Source organism: Meriones unguiculatus, chromosome 6 (genome assembly GCF_030254825.1).
Source record: "Meriones unguiculatus strain TT.TT164.6M chromosome 6, Bangor_MerUng_6.1, whole genome shotgun sequence".
Taxonomy (NCBI): Eukaryota; Metazoa; Chordata; class Mammalia; order Rodentia; family Muridae; genus Meriones; species Meriones unguiculatus.
Window position 1 is genome coordinate 72,933,675 of NC_083354.1, and position 15,785 is coordinate 72,949,459.

The 15,785-nt window shown below is 44.2% G+C and overlaps 2 protein-coding genes across 5 annotated transcripts in view; one reads left to right on the forward strand and one right to left on the reverse strand.

Annotated features, from left to right (window-relative positions):
• The window catches only part of Bdp1 (B double prime 1, subunit of RNA polymerase III transcription initiation factor IIIB), a 99,848-nt gene extending 97,906 nt beyond the window's left edge, over positions 1-1,942 (reverse strand). For all 3 annotated transcript variants that reach the window (XM_021661916.2, XM_021661917.2, XM_021661915.2), the window contains exon 1: positions 1,535-1,942. In XM_021661916.2, coding sequence (XP_021517591.1) covers positions 1,535-1,746 — 212 coding nt within the window. In that variant the 5' untranslated portion in view covers positions 1,747-1,942. The remainder of the gene's footprint in view (positions 1-1,534) is intronic.
• A 5,671-nt stretch (positions 1,943-7,613) lies between these two features.
• On the forward strand, positions 7,614-15,111 carry Serf1a (small EDRK-rich factor 1A). Of its 2 annotated transcripts, none has more exons than XM_060385624.1 (3): positions 7,614-8,149; positions 8,821-8,929; positions 14,836-15,111. In XM_060385624.1, exons 1-3 carry the CDS (start codon positions 7,843-7,845, stop codon positions 14,906-14,908), a joined length of 489 nt encoding a protein of 162 aa, XP_060241607.1. In that variant the 5' UTR covers positions 7,614-7,842; the 3' UTR covers positions 14,909-15,111. The 2 variants fall into 2 exon arrangements, with proteins under 2 accessions (XP_060241607.1, XP_021517597.1); XM_021661922.2 differs by having other exon boundaries at positions 7,614-8,086.
• The last annotated feature ends 674 nt before the right edge of the window (positions 15,112-15,785 follow it).

A 15,785-nucleotide genomic window follows, 5' to 3' on the forward strand; every position in this document is an offset into this window, starting at 1 on the left:
AATGGCTGGCACACATCTGTAACCTCAGCTTTCAGCAGGTAAAAAAGGAGCCTCAGAAATTTAAAGGTGTCTTTTCAAGCACAGTGAGTTCTAGGCCAACCTGAGCTAGCTGAAACTGCCTTTACAAAAAAACAAAACAATAACAACAACAAAATGTTGGGCATGGTGGCACATACTTAATCCTAGAACTCAGGAAACAGAGGCAGTTGGATCTCTTTGAGTTCCAGGTAAATCAAGGCTATGCAGCGAAACCCTGTCTCAAAAAAAAGTCAAACAAATATATATGTATGAATGCATATATACATATCCATGTATACGACATACTCTGTCAACAAAAATATTTTTCTAGAGCATGTTTCAGGACTATGCCCTATGGGTAATTATAAAACAGCAATCATCAGGCATTCCTACATAGCTATCAAAAATCTCAAACTCTTTTGAGCAGTGACCAATATTGGTATTTTCATTCTAAGTAGAAATTTTCAAACAGATTCAGGTTTGAAACTTTGAAATTATGGTGCACCATTGAAATATCAAAATAACGCACAGCACCAACTCAGATGAACACAAGAAATGTTGTGACTATGCAAACACAGTTTGCACCAGCTCCCTGTCACTTAATGTGACCCTGTCACATCTTTAACTTGTACCATCACCTTTTCTTGTTTGTTTTATTTTTCAGATAGGGTCTCACTTTGTAGCTCCGGTTGTCCTAGAATTCACTATGTAAGCCAGGCTGGCCTCTGTCTCCCGATTGCTAGGACTAAAGGAGTGACACAGCACCGAGTTCACATCACCTTTTTTAAACTAGTTAATTTCGGGGAACTACTCTGCTATCTCCTGTGCAAAGCAGCTTATGTAATCATATCTGATCTCACAATATTGCCCCAAAGGTGGTACTATTATCTCCATCTAACAGAGGAAGAAATTTTCCCTGAGGACAACCTACTTGAAGATGCTTAGGTTGCTACCTAAAGCATCTTTAGGATTTAGGTAAGCCCTAAATCCAAATGTGGTATCTGACGCTAACGTCAGGGGTCTTAATTCGGGAAACATACTAACTATAAAGGAGTACACACTCAAAACCAAAATAAAGCAATCGAGCTTCTTCCCTTTGACAAATGCTGCAGGTGTGGCTCGGTGTCGGGTCGTTTGCCTAACACGCGAGAGGCGCTGGGTTCAACCGCATCACCGCGTGGTGGCAGAAGAAAATTCAAGCAACCCTGGCGCTCTCCTTTTAAAAATAAATATTTACAAAACGAAAATCCCAAACTGCTTTAGTTGTAAAGTACTCCAGAAATAATTAAATTTCCAATTGATGGTGTGTCTATTCTTGAATTCAGAATTGTTAAAACCTAGATTCCCAGCCCTGTAAAACACCGTCACCTCGAGAAAGCTTAAGATCGTGACAGAATCATAGGAGTCGCACCCACGAGTGGTTTCATCCAGTTCCAAGGAAAAGCTTGTTGCGGGAGAGGTATGCCGTGGAGAAAATCCAACAGCTTGGCTTCAGACTCGTTCTACAGGACCTTACCTTCTCCCGGGAGCCTTTTTCTGGGGCTCCGCTGCCCCGGAGTCCACCGCAGACACATCCGTGGGGTCCGCTGGCTTCGGAGCGGACTCGGCGGCAGGCTCCGGAGGCCTGGGAGCCTCCGGTCCGCGCTGGGGATTGGGCGCGGCGGAGCCCCTGGTGCCTACACCAGGCCTGACATTCGGCTTCACGCTAAGGCGTGCCCTGCGGAACATGGCGGAGCCAGGGGCCCGGGAGCGGCGGCTGCACGGCCGCGCTCAGCCCAGAGCCCCGGCCGCTGCCCGAGGGCTGGGACACTCGTCCCCCGACGCGGCCACAACCACAGCCCAGCGCTGGCTACCGCAGTTCCGTGCCCCCTCCGCCGCCTCCGCTCTCCCGCCACCGCCTCTTCTTCATGACCCTGCCACGCTAAAGCTAAGTTTCTCCTCCCAGCGTCCCGGCTCCCAAAAGGAGCCGGAAACCATGGCGTGATCACTCCGCGCCGCTGATGACGTCAGACCCCGGGCGCCGAGAGCCTTAGCAACTGCAACGCTCTATAGCTGAGGTTACCTGTGAACCGGGGATGTCTTTTTTTTTGACTCGAAGGGAGATATTCTTTCTTCTGTAAGACCTCGGGAGTTGTTGAAAACAGAGGGCGGAAGCAGCTGAATCCTCCAGCTCAAGCTTTTTTGTTCCCATGGTGCTAGGGTTTGAAGCCAGGACCCCTAGCATACTAGCATGCACTCTACCACGGAATTTCACTGAATCTTTTATGGGACTATTAAGAATTCTTCCCGAGAAGAATCAAAGTGTGCAAGATTGCAGAGCCTGGAGGTGCATGCCTGCAATCCCAGCACTGGAGAGACTGAAGAAGAGAGATCACGACAAATTCCAGGCCGTCCAGGACTAACTAGCAATACCTAATCTCAGAAAGACAACATGATGAAAGAGTATGAGAGCAGTGCCTTACCGCCAGTGCATCCCCAGAGCATAGGACTTGTTTGTTTTAGGTTTTTGAGACAGGGTGTCTTATGGCCAGCTGTTGGTCAGGAGTTCTTGATCCTCCTGCCTCCACGAGCTAAGTGCTGAGATTACAGGCATGGATGTGCTACCATACCCTACAAGGGGGAAAAAAAGGTTAACTATGGGTGTGGAGGGGTGAGTACGTGTGGATGACAGGGAATCCAAAGAGTTACAGGTAGCTATTGGACTCCTGATGTTGATGCTGGGAACCAAACTGTGGAAGAGCGGGAAATGATCTTAACTATTGAGCCATTCTCTCCAATCCCTCACCTCCGTTGAGAAATTTTAAACTGAGTAAAACAATTTGAAATTCTGTATAAAGAAATTGCAAAGGCCACCTAATTGAAAGAGAAGCTATCGAACACTTCATAGGAAAAGGATTCGTGTGCTTTTATACATTTTAAAATAAAGAACATATTGCCTGTCAAAAATTGTTATACTCTAAACTTTGCACACTAATGTATTTTTTTTTTTGTTCTTTCTCTGTGTAGCCTTGGCTGTCCTGCACTCATTCTGTAAACCAGTGACCATGAATTTACAGAGATCCACCTGCCGCCTTCCAGAGTACTGGGATCACAGGTGTGGGTCACCTTGCCTGGCAATGTGAGTACTCTTAATCTGCTTCTAGACTTAACAGAGCAATAAATAAGACATTCTATGTTACAGGGGAGAAAATACAAACAAGAAAATTAAGAATATATTAAATTGGCGGCTGGAGAGATGGCTCAGAGCTGAAGAGCAATGACTGCTCTTCCAGAGGTCCTGAGTTCAATTCCCAGCAACCACATGGTGGTTCACAACCATCTATAATGAGATCTAGTGCAGGTGTACTTGCAGACAGGACATTGTATACATAATAAATAATAAATCTTTTTAAAAGGAATATTAAATTTAATGAAAGAGATTTCAATGGTGATATAATAAAGAGTCCCAGGGTACTGGCAGTGGGGCATTTTGACAAGGCCCTTCTGATGAGAGAAAAGATAGGCAGCCCAAAGGTTTACCCTGTAGTAATGAAGCAGTAGTGAACCTGTAATACAGATCCATGACACAGAAAAACATAAAGCTCTCTCTTGAAAGGAAGACTCTGTAAGAACATCCTAATTGGGTGTGGTAGAAAGTATCTTGACCCCAGTACTTGCAAGATAGAGATAGAGGCAGGAGAATCAAAAGTTTAGGGACATCCTCAGCTTTGTATCAAGTTCCAAGCCAGCCTGAGCTAACATGAAACCCTCTTAGAGAGACAGACAAAGGAGACAGAGAGACCAAGACAGAGAGATTAATAAAAGGTATAAAGGGGGAGGGAAATAAAAATCTCACTGTATTGGGTGGAGAAATAGATCATCCACAGGCTGACAGAGGATACATTTTTGAGAAAGGAAGGGGACTATGTAGCCCTGCTGATCTGTAGCTATGTAGACTAGGCAGGACTCAAAAATACAGAGAGAGACACACACAGGGTGGGGTAAGAGAAATCAAGACGGGGGGGTGGGGGAGAGAGTGCACAAGGACAGGAGAGCTGAAGGCTGGGAGTGCGGTTCAATACTGAGTATATGCAAGGTCTTAGGTTCAGTCAGCAGTACTGAAATATATGAAGATGTTCAAGAAATCTCCAAATGCCATCACTCCAGAGGCTGAGACACCGGAATTGCATGAATTTGAAAATAGCCTTTTCTGAATAGCCAGTTTCAGCAGCTAAAGTTACACATTGAGGCTTCATTAATAAATAAGTACTTGTGAAAGAGATATCCAGAGCTATCTCAGGAATCTTGTAGTTCTGATGGGACACACAGCTTTCCACAGCAAGTTTTTATGCAAGGCCTTTGATAAATCCTATGTTCTACCTAAAAGCCCAAGACATCATCACAACTTTGTGTAGACAAGAAAGTCAAAACAAAGTTGGGCTTGGTGGCACATTCCTTTAATCCCAGCATTCAGAGAGGCAGAAGCAGGTGGATCTCTGTGAGTTTGAGGCCAGCCTGATCTACAGAGTTCAGAACTACCAAGGCTACACAGAGAAACCATCTCAAAAAAGAAAAATGATTTAGATTTAATTTCCTACTAGTAAAGATAAGCAAGAAAAACTTTATAAAGATGTTATTCTTTTTCTTTTTGGTTTTTATAAATGGATTTATTTTATATGTATGAGTAAGTTTGCTTGCATGTATGCATATGCACCACGCTTGTGCTTGCTGCCCTGGGATGGTGAGAAGACAGGATCAGATCCCCTGGTTCTGAAGTGATGGATGGTTGCGAGACACTGTGGGTTGCTCTTTACCACTCAGTCACCTCTACGGCTGCCTGACCCAAATCAATTTTTATTATTACATATATCACAAGACAGTTGTTACACAAGTTTGTGAAGTGGGTTGTTAGTGTCACTTAAAAATTCTACAATTTGGAAGCTGGAGATACGGTTCGGCAGTTAAGCACTTGCTGCTCCATTGTGAGGACCAAAGTTTGCATCCTAGCACCCATATCAGGTGGTTCACAAATATCTTAAGTCCAGCTCCAAGGGAGCTAACACACACACACCAAACAAATAAACAGTCTAATGCTGGCGATGCTTTTTAACTCTGTTTTATTTTGGTTTCTTATATCTTTACCTCCCTCCCACCTCACCCCCAACACTAGGTAGGAGAGAAAGAAGGTTAGAAAGGAGAGGAGGCTAGTTTTCTTAGGCTGCTTCTGGCTTCTTAGGGTCGTTGGGTTCTTTGGAGCAATACCAATCTCAGTCATCAGGATATCTAGCAGTCCAGCAAACAGCAAATGCAGCAGCCTTCTTCCTTCTCTGTCTCCTCGAAGCCTCCTGAAGCATTCTTTCCTGAGATCTGGTATATACCTTCTCCAAGTCCTCAGAATTCCCTAAATGCAGCTGGCAAAGACTACACCCCTCTCTGAGCTGCACAAGGCAGTTATCAGCAGTGGACAAACTAAAAGAGCTCCATATCCAACACTTGGGATTAAAACAAAAACCTGTTTACATAACTGAGTTTTTAAAGAAACCACAACTTCCATTACAGTCTAGTTTTCTCCATCTTCTTCAGGGTCAGGGTCTCACGGCATAGCCTTGGCTGTCCTGGAACTGTGCATTGTATGTAGACCAGGCTGCCCTCAAACTCAAACTCACCAAGACCTGCCTGCCTATCCCTCTGGAATTATAGGCACACTCCTGGCCCTCTGGCATTGAAAGGTGTAAAAATCCCAAAGCCTCTGAGACATGCCCAGAAGGCCCCAATCTGTTTGGCTATTCGGACTCCATGACAGACTTCATTTTCAACTTTGCATAACTAGGCCTGAGTTTCTGTTTCTCAGAACATAGAAAAACAGTTTCTGGAAAAACCACAGCTCATAGGCAGCCAGTCAGCTTAAAGGCTAACACTTGGGCTTGAGCTAAGTATAATGACTCAGCAAACCTGAGGAAAAGGCCTTAGCAACTCTGGGAAGTTCCTAAACATTTATCCAATCCCAAATCCACCCCCACCCCTCACCTCTTGAGTCACTACTGACCAATCAAGTAAAAGGTTACCTCACTCCTTCTGGAAATCCCCCTCATTGCTTTAAATTGAGCCTATGTGCTCATTTTAGGGTCGACATCCTAATAGTGGCCCCTGCATTCTGGAAATTTCCTGCAGAGTAAGTGCTCCTTGCATTTGCATACCACCTGAGCCTGCGGTCTTCCTTCATCCATTCCCAGACTTCACAGCATAAACTTCCAATGTATTCTGTATGTACAATGTACATCCCTGAAACACAACTCAAAAAATATATCATTTCAGATAGTTAAAACACCCATGCATGTCAAAATAAACTTTATTTATTTATAACTATATATATATATAGTTATATATATATATATATATATATATATATATATATAGTTGCTTTTTTTGAGCATGAGAGTCTCACTGTGCAGTCCGACCACCTCAGTCTTCCAAGATTACAGTCACACTACCACCATACTGGGTTCCTTTTTCTTCTTAATGTGATTTTTTTTTTTTTTAGGTGTTGGGACTCAAAACCAGGGTTTTGCACACTCTAAACAAGTATCGACCATTGGGCTATATTCCTGATCCATAGATGATCTTTTATCTCTATGTACAATGAGGTCAGAGACTCCTCCTGCCTTTGGTACTCAAGAAAGAGTTTGCTGAGTAGAAGTTTTGAGCAGGCTAGGGTATAATTTGGAGGGTAACAAGTGTGTGAGGCTCTCCGAGGTTAAAAGAACAATAAATAATAGGTAATATACTGTATACTGCACTTGATCAGGTATTTCTTTTCTTATGTGCACGTGTGTTTTCATGTGTGCACAAGTGCACTTGGCAGTCAGAGGACAACCTTAGGTGTCATTCTTCAGGAGCTGTCCACATTTGATTAGGCAGGCTCTCTTGCCCAGCAGACTAGGATGGCCAGCCTCTGGGCCCCCTGGATCCACCTGACTGCCTCCACAGCTCTGGGGCCACTGTCAGGCAGCTACCACAGTCCTCTTTTAACACGGGTTCTGGGAAGAACGCCTATCATTGTCACTTTACCAGACTCAGTACTCCATTAGCGAAGAAACAAAAATCGCCTCCTCGTTTTACAGCTAAAGGGAATTTCTACAATGAAATAATGAACCCTAGTTAACAATACTACTTGTTAAAACTAGCCTTTTTTCTTTTCCTTCTTTCTTTTCTTTCTCTTCTTTTAGGGCTGCTCTTTCAATCCAGTCATTCCATCTCTCGACACTCTTCCTCTAAACTAGTTGATGCTATACGTTAATAACTGTAAAAGTTAGGTAATAAGTACGTTAGGGTGCACCACTGCATCATCTATACATTTTATGTATTTAAAATATTCCACAATAAAACTTAAAAAAAAAAAAAACAGGCAAATTCTTGACCATCTCAGTTTGTAGTAATGGACAGGTAAGAAAATTAAGTCTCAGCTAAAGGAATAGAATCCAGAGGATGGATCTCCGCATTTTCACTCATTTTGGCTCTTATGTAGGTTGTTTAGTTATTCTGAGCTACTTCCCACCCAACGCCAAAGCTTCAAATTCCTACATTTCTGCTTCTCCGGAGGAGGGCGTCGGGATAAATGTGCAACGAACAAGCTCCGGAGCTTGCGTGAAATCCGCCTCTTCCGTCCTCGTTGGGTCGTTTTCCCGCCTACCTCCGGGTGGCTGCTGGAAAGGGAGGAATCAGTCACCTTCTCGCCCTTTCTACCTCCGGGGGTGTGGCGGGGGTGAAGAAACGCTGGAGCTCTTTGTCGGAAAGTTAGGCGCACCGCGCTTCCTGCTCATTAAATGCCGCGCTGCTAGCGTGGGGATGCCGGCAGCACGGGACGCGAACCCGCGGCGGGGTGCAGCCACTCTCGGGCGCGCACGCGCAGTGGCTCGCCGGCCACGCCGCGGTTGTTGTGGGTCGGTGGGCGGGGCGGCCGGAGCGGGGCGGGGCGGGGCGGCCCCGAGGTCGCCTGCGGGGCTCAGCCTTCCTCGGCGCCCGGCGGCCGCGGCGAGCAGCTTCCCCAGGTCGCTGTCCCCTGGGCTCCGGCCGGTGGTCGGCATGGCTCGTGAGTGTGCGGGCCGCCCGAGGGACGCGGGGCTTGAGGGAGCGACGGCGCCCCGCGGCTGGGGTAGGAGGGCGGGACAGGTGCCCGCCTCCCGGGTGTGGGTGTTCGTGGGGTCCGCGCTCACGGAGAGCGCGCGCGACCGCCCAGCGGACGGCCCTGCCGAGTTGTGGCGGCGCCCGAGGTCTGAAAGCAGGAGCCTGCTGAAGAGCCCAGGCTCCAGCTCCTTTGTTTGGGCCTCTGCTGGCTAGTAACAGGCAAACCGATCCGGGGGCTGGAGGCGGGGCCAGGGAGGGGGGTCTTCTCTCCATCTCTCTTCACACACCCATCAAAAGCCAGAATTTATTTCCACTGTGGCCCATGCACATAGACACTGGAACGGCTATTTTAAAAAATATTTTATTTATTCTTATTTTATTTTGGTCTGGTTTTTCTAGACAGGGTTTCCCTGTGTGCCTCCGGCTGCCCTAGAACTTGCTCTGTAGACCGGGCCGGCCTCGATAGAGGTCTGCCGGCCTCTGCCTCCCTACTTGACGCTTTGCTGAGGTGATAATGTACTTAAGTTCTTGAGTGTTTTCACTTAAGCTTCCTCCTTGTCAATCTGGTAATAACTATTGGATTCTCTGCTTTCTTACTAATAAATAAAAACAAAACTTTAAGGCTCATGTAAAGGTGACTCTTTAATATTCATAATAATTTTGAGGATGGGAAAAGAGCATGACTGTTTATCATTGTAGGTGGAAATCAAAGAGAACTTGCCCGCCAGAAAAACATGAAAAAGACCCAGGAAATTAGCAAAGGAAAAAGGAAAGAGGATAGCTTGACTACCTCTCAGAGAAAGCAGAGGTGAGTAGTGCTAATACAGTTTTCACATCAGTTGTGGTTTGACTGCTGTTTTTTCAGAATGAACGGAGAACATTTTTAAACCCTTGCTAGAACTGAGCCTCACCTACAGTACGGGTTAACACTGTGTATTTGTGTAGCTCTGAGTACACTGAAACCATGCACAATTATTGTCCCAACCTGTGGAGAAAGAATTTCAAGCCCTGAAGGTGTCATCTGTAGAGCATAGCTTACATCTCCTACAAACTGTAAGAATTTTATTTCCCTTTAATCGGGAGGCAGAGGCAGGTGGATCTCTGTTGAGTTCAAGGCCAGCCTGGTCTATAAAACAAGTCCAGGACAGCTGGGACTCTGTTACACTGAGAAACAAAAACAAGAAGATGGAAAATAACAAATATCCTCCATCTATAAGCACTGTTAGATGCATTTGGTACAGTGTTTCCAAAGCAGGCCGTTTGCTTCAAGGAGTTAGATTCACAAGGGACTCTGATATAGAGATCAGTGTTTGAAAATATCAAAGCCAAAGTATGGGCTTCTGGGGGTCCATTAGGGCTGGAGAGAATGTTTAAACAAAGGATTGATATAAGACCTTATGCTACTCAGAGGCCAACCTACAGACCTTGTCTCAAAAAAGTGGCAGGTATGTGCTGAGGAGCTTGCCCACAATGTGTAAGGCCCTGAGTTCCGATGCCAGCGCTTGAGATGACTTTGTGTGACAAGTAGTACATAACTGCTGTAGAAGCACTTTACTGTCCTGGGCATAGTACTGATCAGTTGTAGTCCTAAGACTCAGAGGATGGTGTAGGAGAATCAGGAGGTGGAGGCCACCACATGACTAGGTACTGTCTCAAGAAAAGAGAAACGCTTTCATTTTTGTTTACAGTTACTGTGCGCGCGCATGCATGCATTTGTGTCTTGCTGGCCATCCTCCAAAGAAAATCGTTAATGAGGTTGCGGATTCCTATCTTTCAGAGTGGAGGAGAGGACCTGGAAACACAGTCCAGTGTTAGGTCACATGCAAGCTTAAGCTGCAGGTTCAATCCCCAGGGCCACAGATACACAATAAAAATTTAATTTCAAGTCATAACTTGTATCATTATAACAAACAGTGGGAACCAGGGCACATGAATGTCATCCCCCTCGCAAGCTTCATGAGGACAAGAATCTAGGCTGGCAATGGACACGTCTCAGTGTCACATGCCTCAGGTGACTGAGGTTGTGGGTTCACTCTCCTGCACTGAAAAAAAAATTAACTTCATTCTAAAATTTAAAATGTTCTTCATGTGCTGGGGATTTAACTGAGGACCTTTTCATTTAGCTCTATCGCTGAGCTACATATACTCACTACTCTAAAATGAGATTTCATTGTTCATGCAGAACTTGAGAAGTTAGGTTTGCTTCAGTGTGCCTTCTTACTGGTCTCAATCCTTTACATGGAGATAACCTTGGAAACTCGGATGGCTACTAAAGCCAGTACTCTCAGCCCTGTTTTAATTTGTTTTGAGATGAGACTGGGCATTGAAAATAACACAATGCCCTGAATTCAATCTCGGTCCTACAAAAAACCTGGAGTGAAAGGAGCTTGTAATCCCAGCACTTGTGGGGTGGAAGCAGGAAAGTCAGAAGTTAAAGTTCATCCTCAGTTTATATCAAATTCAAGTTTTGGGCCAGGCTAGGGAGACCCTCTGTGGTTAAGGGAGTGTGGTAGGGTTGAAGATGAAACTCATCATCCGGTAGAGCCTTTGCCCAGCATATATAAAGCTCTGAGCTTGATCCCCACTTTTTCTCTCCCACCCTACAAACGCACTAAATCAATTTTTTTTATGTTAAACCACAATGAGATCAAATCCCTTAATGTAGGAGGGATGTACACAGATAAACCCTGGGGGAAACAGGAACGTTAAACACACAGGCTTGTCTCTACAGCGGGAAAGATGTATAAACTTTTTGCCCAGAAGGCTGGGAATGGACAATAGCCTGGTGACCTTTCTGCTGTCTGTGTGGTCAGGACACAGTGGCTCCCCCAGACCCTTATCTTGAGCCTGTTTGTCTCAGTCAGTCTGTAGGTCTATCCTCCTCTAAACCCTTATCATGAGCTTGTTAATCGTGAGCCCATTTCCTTGGTTAATCTATAGAACCTATCTTTATGGAAAATGTCAGTTGTACTTTACTAAGAATTTTAATGAAGTCATGTCTTAAGCTTTATTGTGTACATAAGATTAAGTTAATTAATCTTTTTTCCAGATTGTGCTGTGCTTCAATATGCCTAAAATAAACTACCCAGGTGTAGACTCTCAAACTTTGAACCAGAATTGGCTAAAGTGCCTTCTTACCCCATGCAGCTCTTATTTTGCTGGCCTTTGTGGTCACAGAGACCCCCACACCTTAAGTATCTCTTCCTTTTCCTTTATGATAGTAACTGTGTGTTTATGTGTGTGTGTGTACGTGCTTCAAGTACTTATAAGTGTATGAGTGTGTGAGTGAGTGTGGAGGCCAGAGGTTAGTGTCAAATATCTTTCTTCCATCACACTCAACCTGAAATTTTTTTAAACAATTATTTTTAAGATCGATCTATCTATCTATCTATCTATCTATCTATCTATCTATCTATCTATCTATCTATCTATCTATCTATCTATCTATCTATTTTTGCCAGAATGTGTGCCTGCAGGCCAGAAGAGGGAACCAGATCTTATTAGATAGTTGTGAGCCACCATGTTGTTGCTGGTAATTGAACTCAGGACCTCTGGAAGAGCAGACAGTGCTCTTAACCTCTGAGCTACCTCCTCAGTCATCCACCTTAAATTTTTGACAGGGTCTCTCATTGATTTGGCTTAGGCTGGACAGTCTGATCTGCAAGTCTAAGCCCTGCCCCTCTAGCACTGAAGTTTTAGATACACATGACCATGCCCTGCTTTTTACATGGATTTGTGGGGGCTCTAAACCTGGGTCCTAGTACTTGAACAGCAGGAATTTTAATAAGTGAGGCATCCTCCCAGCCCCAGTGACAGTTACTAAAAAAGCAATAAACTTGCTTTAAGTTTCTGTTAGCTCACCTTGGAGTAGAGAGTATAGATCAGTGACCCTGAAATGTTCTTTTTACTGTCGCTAGGTTAGAAATGGGTATTTCTAACCTGTTTAGAAACACCCATTGTTTGTTTAGCAAATGTCCACTCCCTTAAAATGTGCTAGATGTGACATATTATCTCTATCGATTATGACCCTAAAGTGTCTTCACACCAGTGTGAAGAGGAGAGTGAAGCTCTGGTTTGGTTTGAGACCCAGAGTTTCACTCTAGTGTACAGTTGAACTTGTGATTCTTCTGCATCAGCTTTGCAATTCTTATGCTGGGAATTGGCTGCCACATCTGGTTTGTGACTCTAAACTTGGGTAATTACTAAGGTCATACAGCAAATACTGCAGAGCTTGATTTGAAACAGAAAAGTAACTTTCATTGTTCTTTCCCACTGAATTCATTCCTCTGTAGATACTCCTTTCTTTTTCCAGTGTGTTTATAGAAATGTCTTCTTATCACAGAAGTAGTCAATACTGAACTAAAGTCTCCTTCTCAGTTTAGGTGTTAATGTAAGAAAGAGCCCTGATTTTGAAATGGCCAGACCTTGGTATTTGTGCTGCTTTTTTATAGAGATTATAAAAATTTATTTATGTATACGAGTATTTTGCCTGTATGTATGTATGTATGTGTGCCACCTGCATACCTGATGCCCACGGAGTCAGAAAAGTCATTGGATCCCCTAGAACTGAAGTTACAGACAGTTGTAAGCCATCATGTTGGTTCTGGGGACTAAACTTGAGTCCTCTGCAAGAGCAGCAAGTGCAGTTAACTTCTAAGCCATCTTGCCCCCTTTCTGTGTTTTGATATTAAGGATTACATGTTGAACTCTGGTCTAAATCATTTCTTTGCCTCTGTGTGTGTTTGTGTTTGGGGGGGGGCTCTTTTTTTAATTTTTTTTAATATTAGTTACAGTTTGTTAACTTTGTATCCCTGCTGTATCCCGCTCCCTCTTTCCCTTCCAATCCCACCCTCCCACCCTCATCTCCTCCCTGCCCCTTTCCAAGTCCACTGATAGAGGAGAACCTCCTCCCCTTTCATCTGTTACTAGTTTATCAGGTATCTTCAGGACTGGCTGCAAAGTCTTCCTCTGTGGCCTAGCAGGGCTGCTCCTCCCTCGGATGGGTGGGGGCAGGAGGGAGAGGTCAAAGAGCCCACCATTGAGTTCATGTCAGAAACAGTCCCTGTTCCTCTTATTAGGGTACCCACTTGGATACTGAGCTACCAAGGGCTACATCTGAGCAGAGGTTCTAGGTTGCATCCATACATGGTCCTTGTTGGGAGAAACAGTCTCATAAAAGACCATGTGCCCAGATATATTTGGTCCTTGTGAAGACCAGAGTTTAGCACAATGTCATCAGAATGGATTTCTTTAGCAGCTCACAGGAACAGATGCAGAGACCCACAGACAAACACTAGGCAGGGCTCAGGGAATATTGAAGAAGAAGGTGAGGAAGAATTGTCACAGCCAGAGGGGTCAAGGACATCATAAGAAAAGGGACTCTTAGGGACTCGCAGAGACTGAACTGATAATCAGGGAGCCTGTCTGTCTGACCTAGGATCTCTGCATATTTATTATGGTTGTGTAGCTTGGTCTTCTAACAGTGGGAATGGGAGCTGTCTCTCAACATTTTGCCCGCATTTGGGTTCCGTTTCTTTCTACTGGGTTGCCTTGTCCAGCATTAATGTAAGGGGCTGCGCCTAGTCTTACTGCAAAAATATGCCATGTTTGGTTGATAGCCTGAGAGGCCTGCCGTTTTCTAAAGGGAAATAAAGGAGGAATATACTTGGGGAAAATGAAAGGTAGGGGTGGAGGCTTTGAGGAGAGGAGGGAGGGAAAACTGTGGTCAGGGTATAATGTATGAGACAAGAATAAAGAAAAAAGAAGTGAATAAAAAAAAGAATTACATGTTGGACTTAAAAAAAAAACAGGAGAAACAACAGTGCTTGGCATATAGAAGGCACCTTTGATTTGGCTTGATTTCTCTTTTTTTTCGACAAGGTCTCACACTGTATCTCAGTCTTGACTAAACTCAGTATGTAGCTCAGACTAGCCTAGAACTGGTAGTAATCTTAGCCTCTCGTGTACTGGAATCACTGGATGAACCACCACACCTAGCTGAGGATGTTGAATAACACATAGCTATATAGTATAGTTTAAAAATACAGAATCTTTTACCTGTGTACAAGACCCTGAATTTGATGTCCAGTGTCACTAAATAGTTTTTCTTTTTTTGTGAGATTTTTAAAGAAAGAGGATGTATAAGCACTCATCTGTCCCAGGTTACCCTGAGATTTCTTGTGTACTCAGTCCTTGAACTTTTGGTCCTCCTGCTTCTATTTCCCAAGTGCATGGGTTATGGGGGCGCACTACCACATTCACCAACTACTAACTATAAAACAGGCATTTAAGAATATACATGTTTGGCTGGAGAGATGGCTCAGAGGCTAAGAGCACTAGCTGTTCTTCCAAAGGACTCAGGTTCAATTATCAGCATCCACATAACTGTCTGTAAGGCCAGTCTGGTTTACATAGTGAATTCAAGGGCAGCCATAGATATAGAGATGAGATTCTGTCTCCTTCCTTTCCCTCCTTCCACCAAAATAAAAGATCTTTGAAGTTATTTGCCTAAGGCCAGAGTAGCAGGGCATTCAAAGTAAGGTCTGACTTGAATGCCTTCCCAGTCTTTGCTTTTCTATTTGTCTCCATCTGTAGAAATGGAAAAACATGACTTCATGTCTTCTTCTAATGTACCGAAGGGGTTATATATAGGAAACAATGAGAGCATAGTATCAGTTTTCCTGTGAAAACTTCATACCTTTTTCTCTATTGCAGGGACTCAGAGATCATGCAACAAAAGCAGAAGGTAGCCAATGAGAAGAAATCTATGCAGACAAGAGAAAAATGATGACTAGCTTTTTGGAAAACCTGGTGCTGTCGCCAGTGGGATGCATCATAAGCTCTAAGATCAAAACTTCTCAGTGACTAATCATTACCTGAGTTATAACTTACCCTTATAAAACTGTCGATTTTAAACTGTACTTTTCAGCCTTACTAAATGTTGTGTTTTAAGACCATCTTCAAAAAATAAAGTACTTACCATGCATGTAACATATTGGTGAATATTATTTTTATCAAAAAAACATGTATGCAATTTGTTAAATCGGCAATGTTCGAATTGCCAGGACTACAGTACCTGACAAAGAAGTTGAAGGAGGAACAAATTGGCTTATGCTTCAGAGGATTTCGCTCTTTCTCAGAAAGCAAAGCAGAGCAGCTCGGTTGATGGTAGTAGGGGCACATGGCAGAGGTTGTTCACATCACAGCAGCAATCCGCAACTGGACAGGAAGCTGACTAACTTTCAAAGTGCTATTTCTAAGGACCTGATCCTTCCAGTGGGCTCCATCCTGTAAAGGTTCCATAGCCTCCCAAAGCAGTTCACCAGCTGGGGAGCAAGCACGCAAACTGTGACCTCTGCGACTTACTTGAGATGCAAACGACAATGTACAATGTGACTCAGGAGGAGGATCGCGTATAAACCTAGAATTTTCGTCATACACTTTGTTAACTAGTTTGATTTGGTTTTTGGTTGTTTTTCAAGTCAGGGTTTCTCTGTGTAGCCTTGGATGTTGTGGACTCCCTTTGTAGACCAGGATGGCCTCAAACTCCCAGAGAAGGGCCTGCCTCTGCCTTCCAAAGTGCTGGGATTAAAGACGTGCATCACTGCACCTGGCTGATGTTTTTGTTTCTGTTTGCTGTTTTCTGAAAAAGTCTCATTCTGTAG

Bases quoted from the DNA above. Each gene is read 5' to 3' on its own strand.
- Serf1a (XM_060385624.1), top strand. From the start codon at position 7,843: ATGCCGGCAGCACGGGACGCGAACCCGCGGCGGGGTGCAGCCACTCTC. The intron at 8,150-8,820 runs GTAGGAGGGCGG...TTATCATTGTAG, and splicing joins GACGGCGCCCCGCGGCTGGG to GTGGAAATCAAAGAGAACTT. The intron at 8,930-14,835 runs GTGAGTAGTGCT...TCTCTATTGCAG, and splicing joins ACCTCTCAGAGAAAGCAGAG to GGACTCAGAGATCATGCAAC.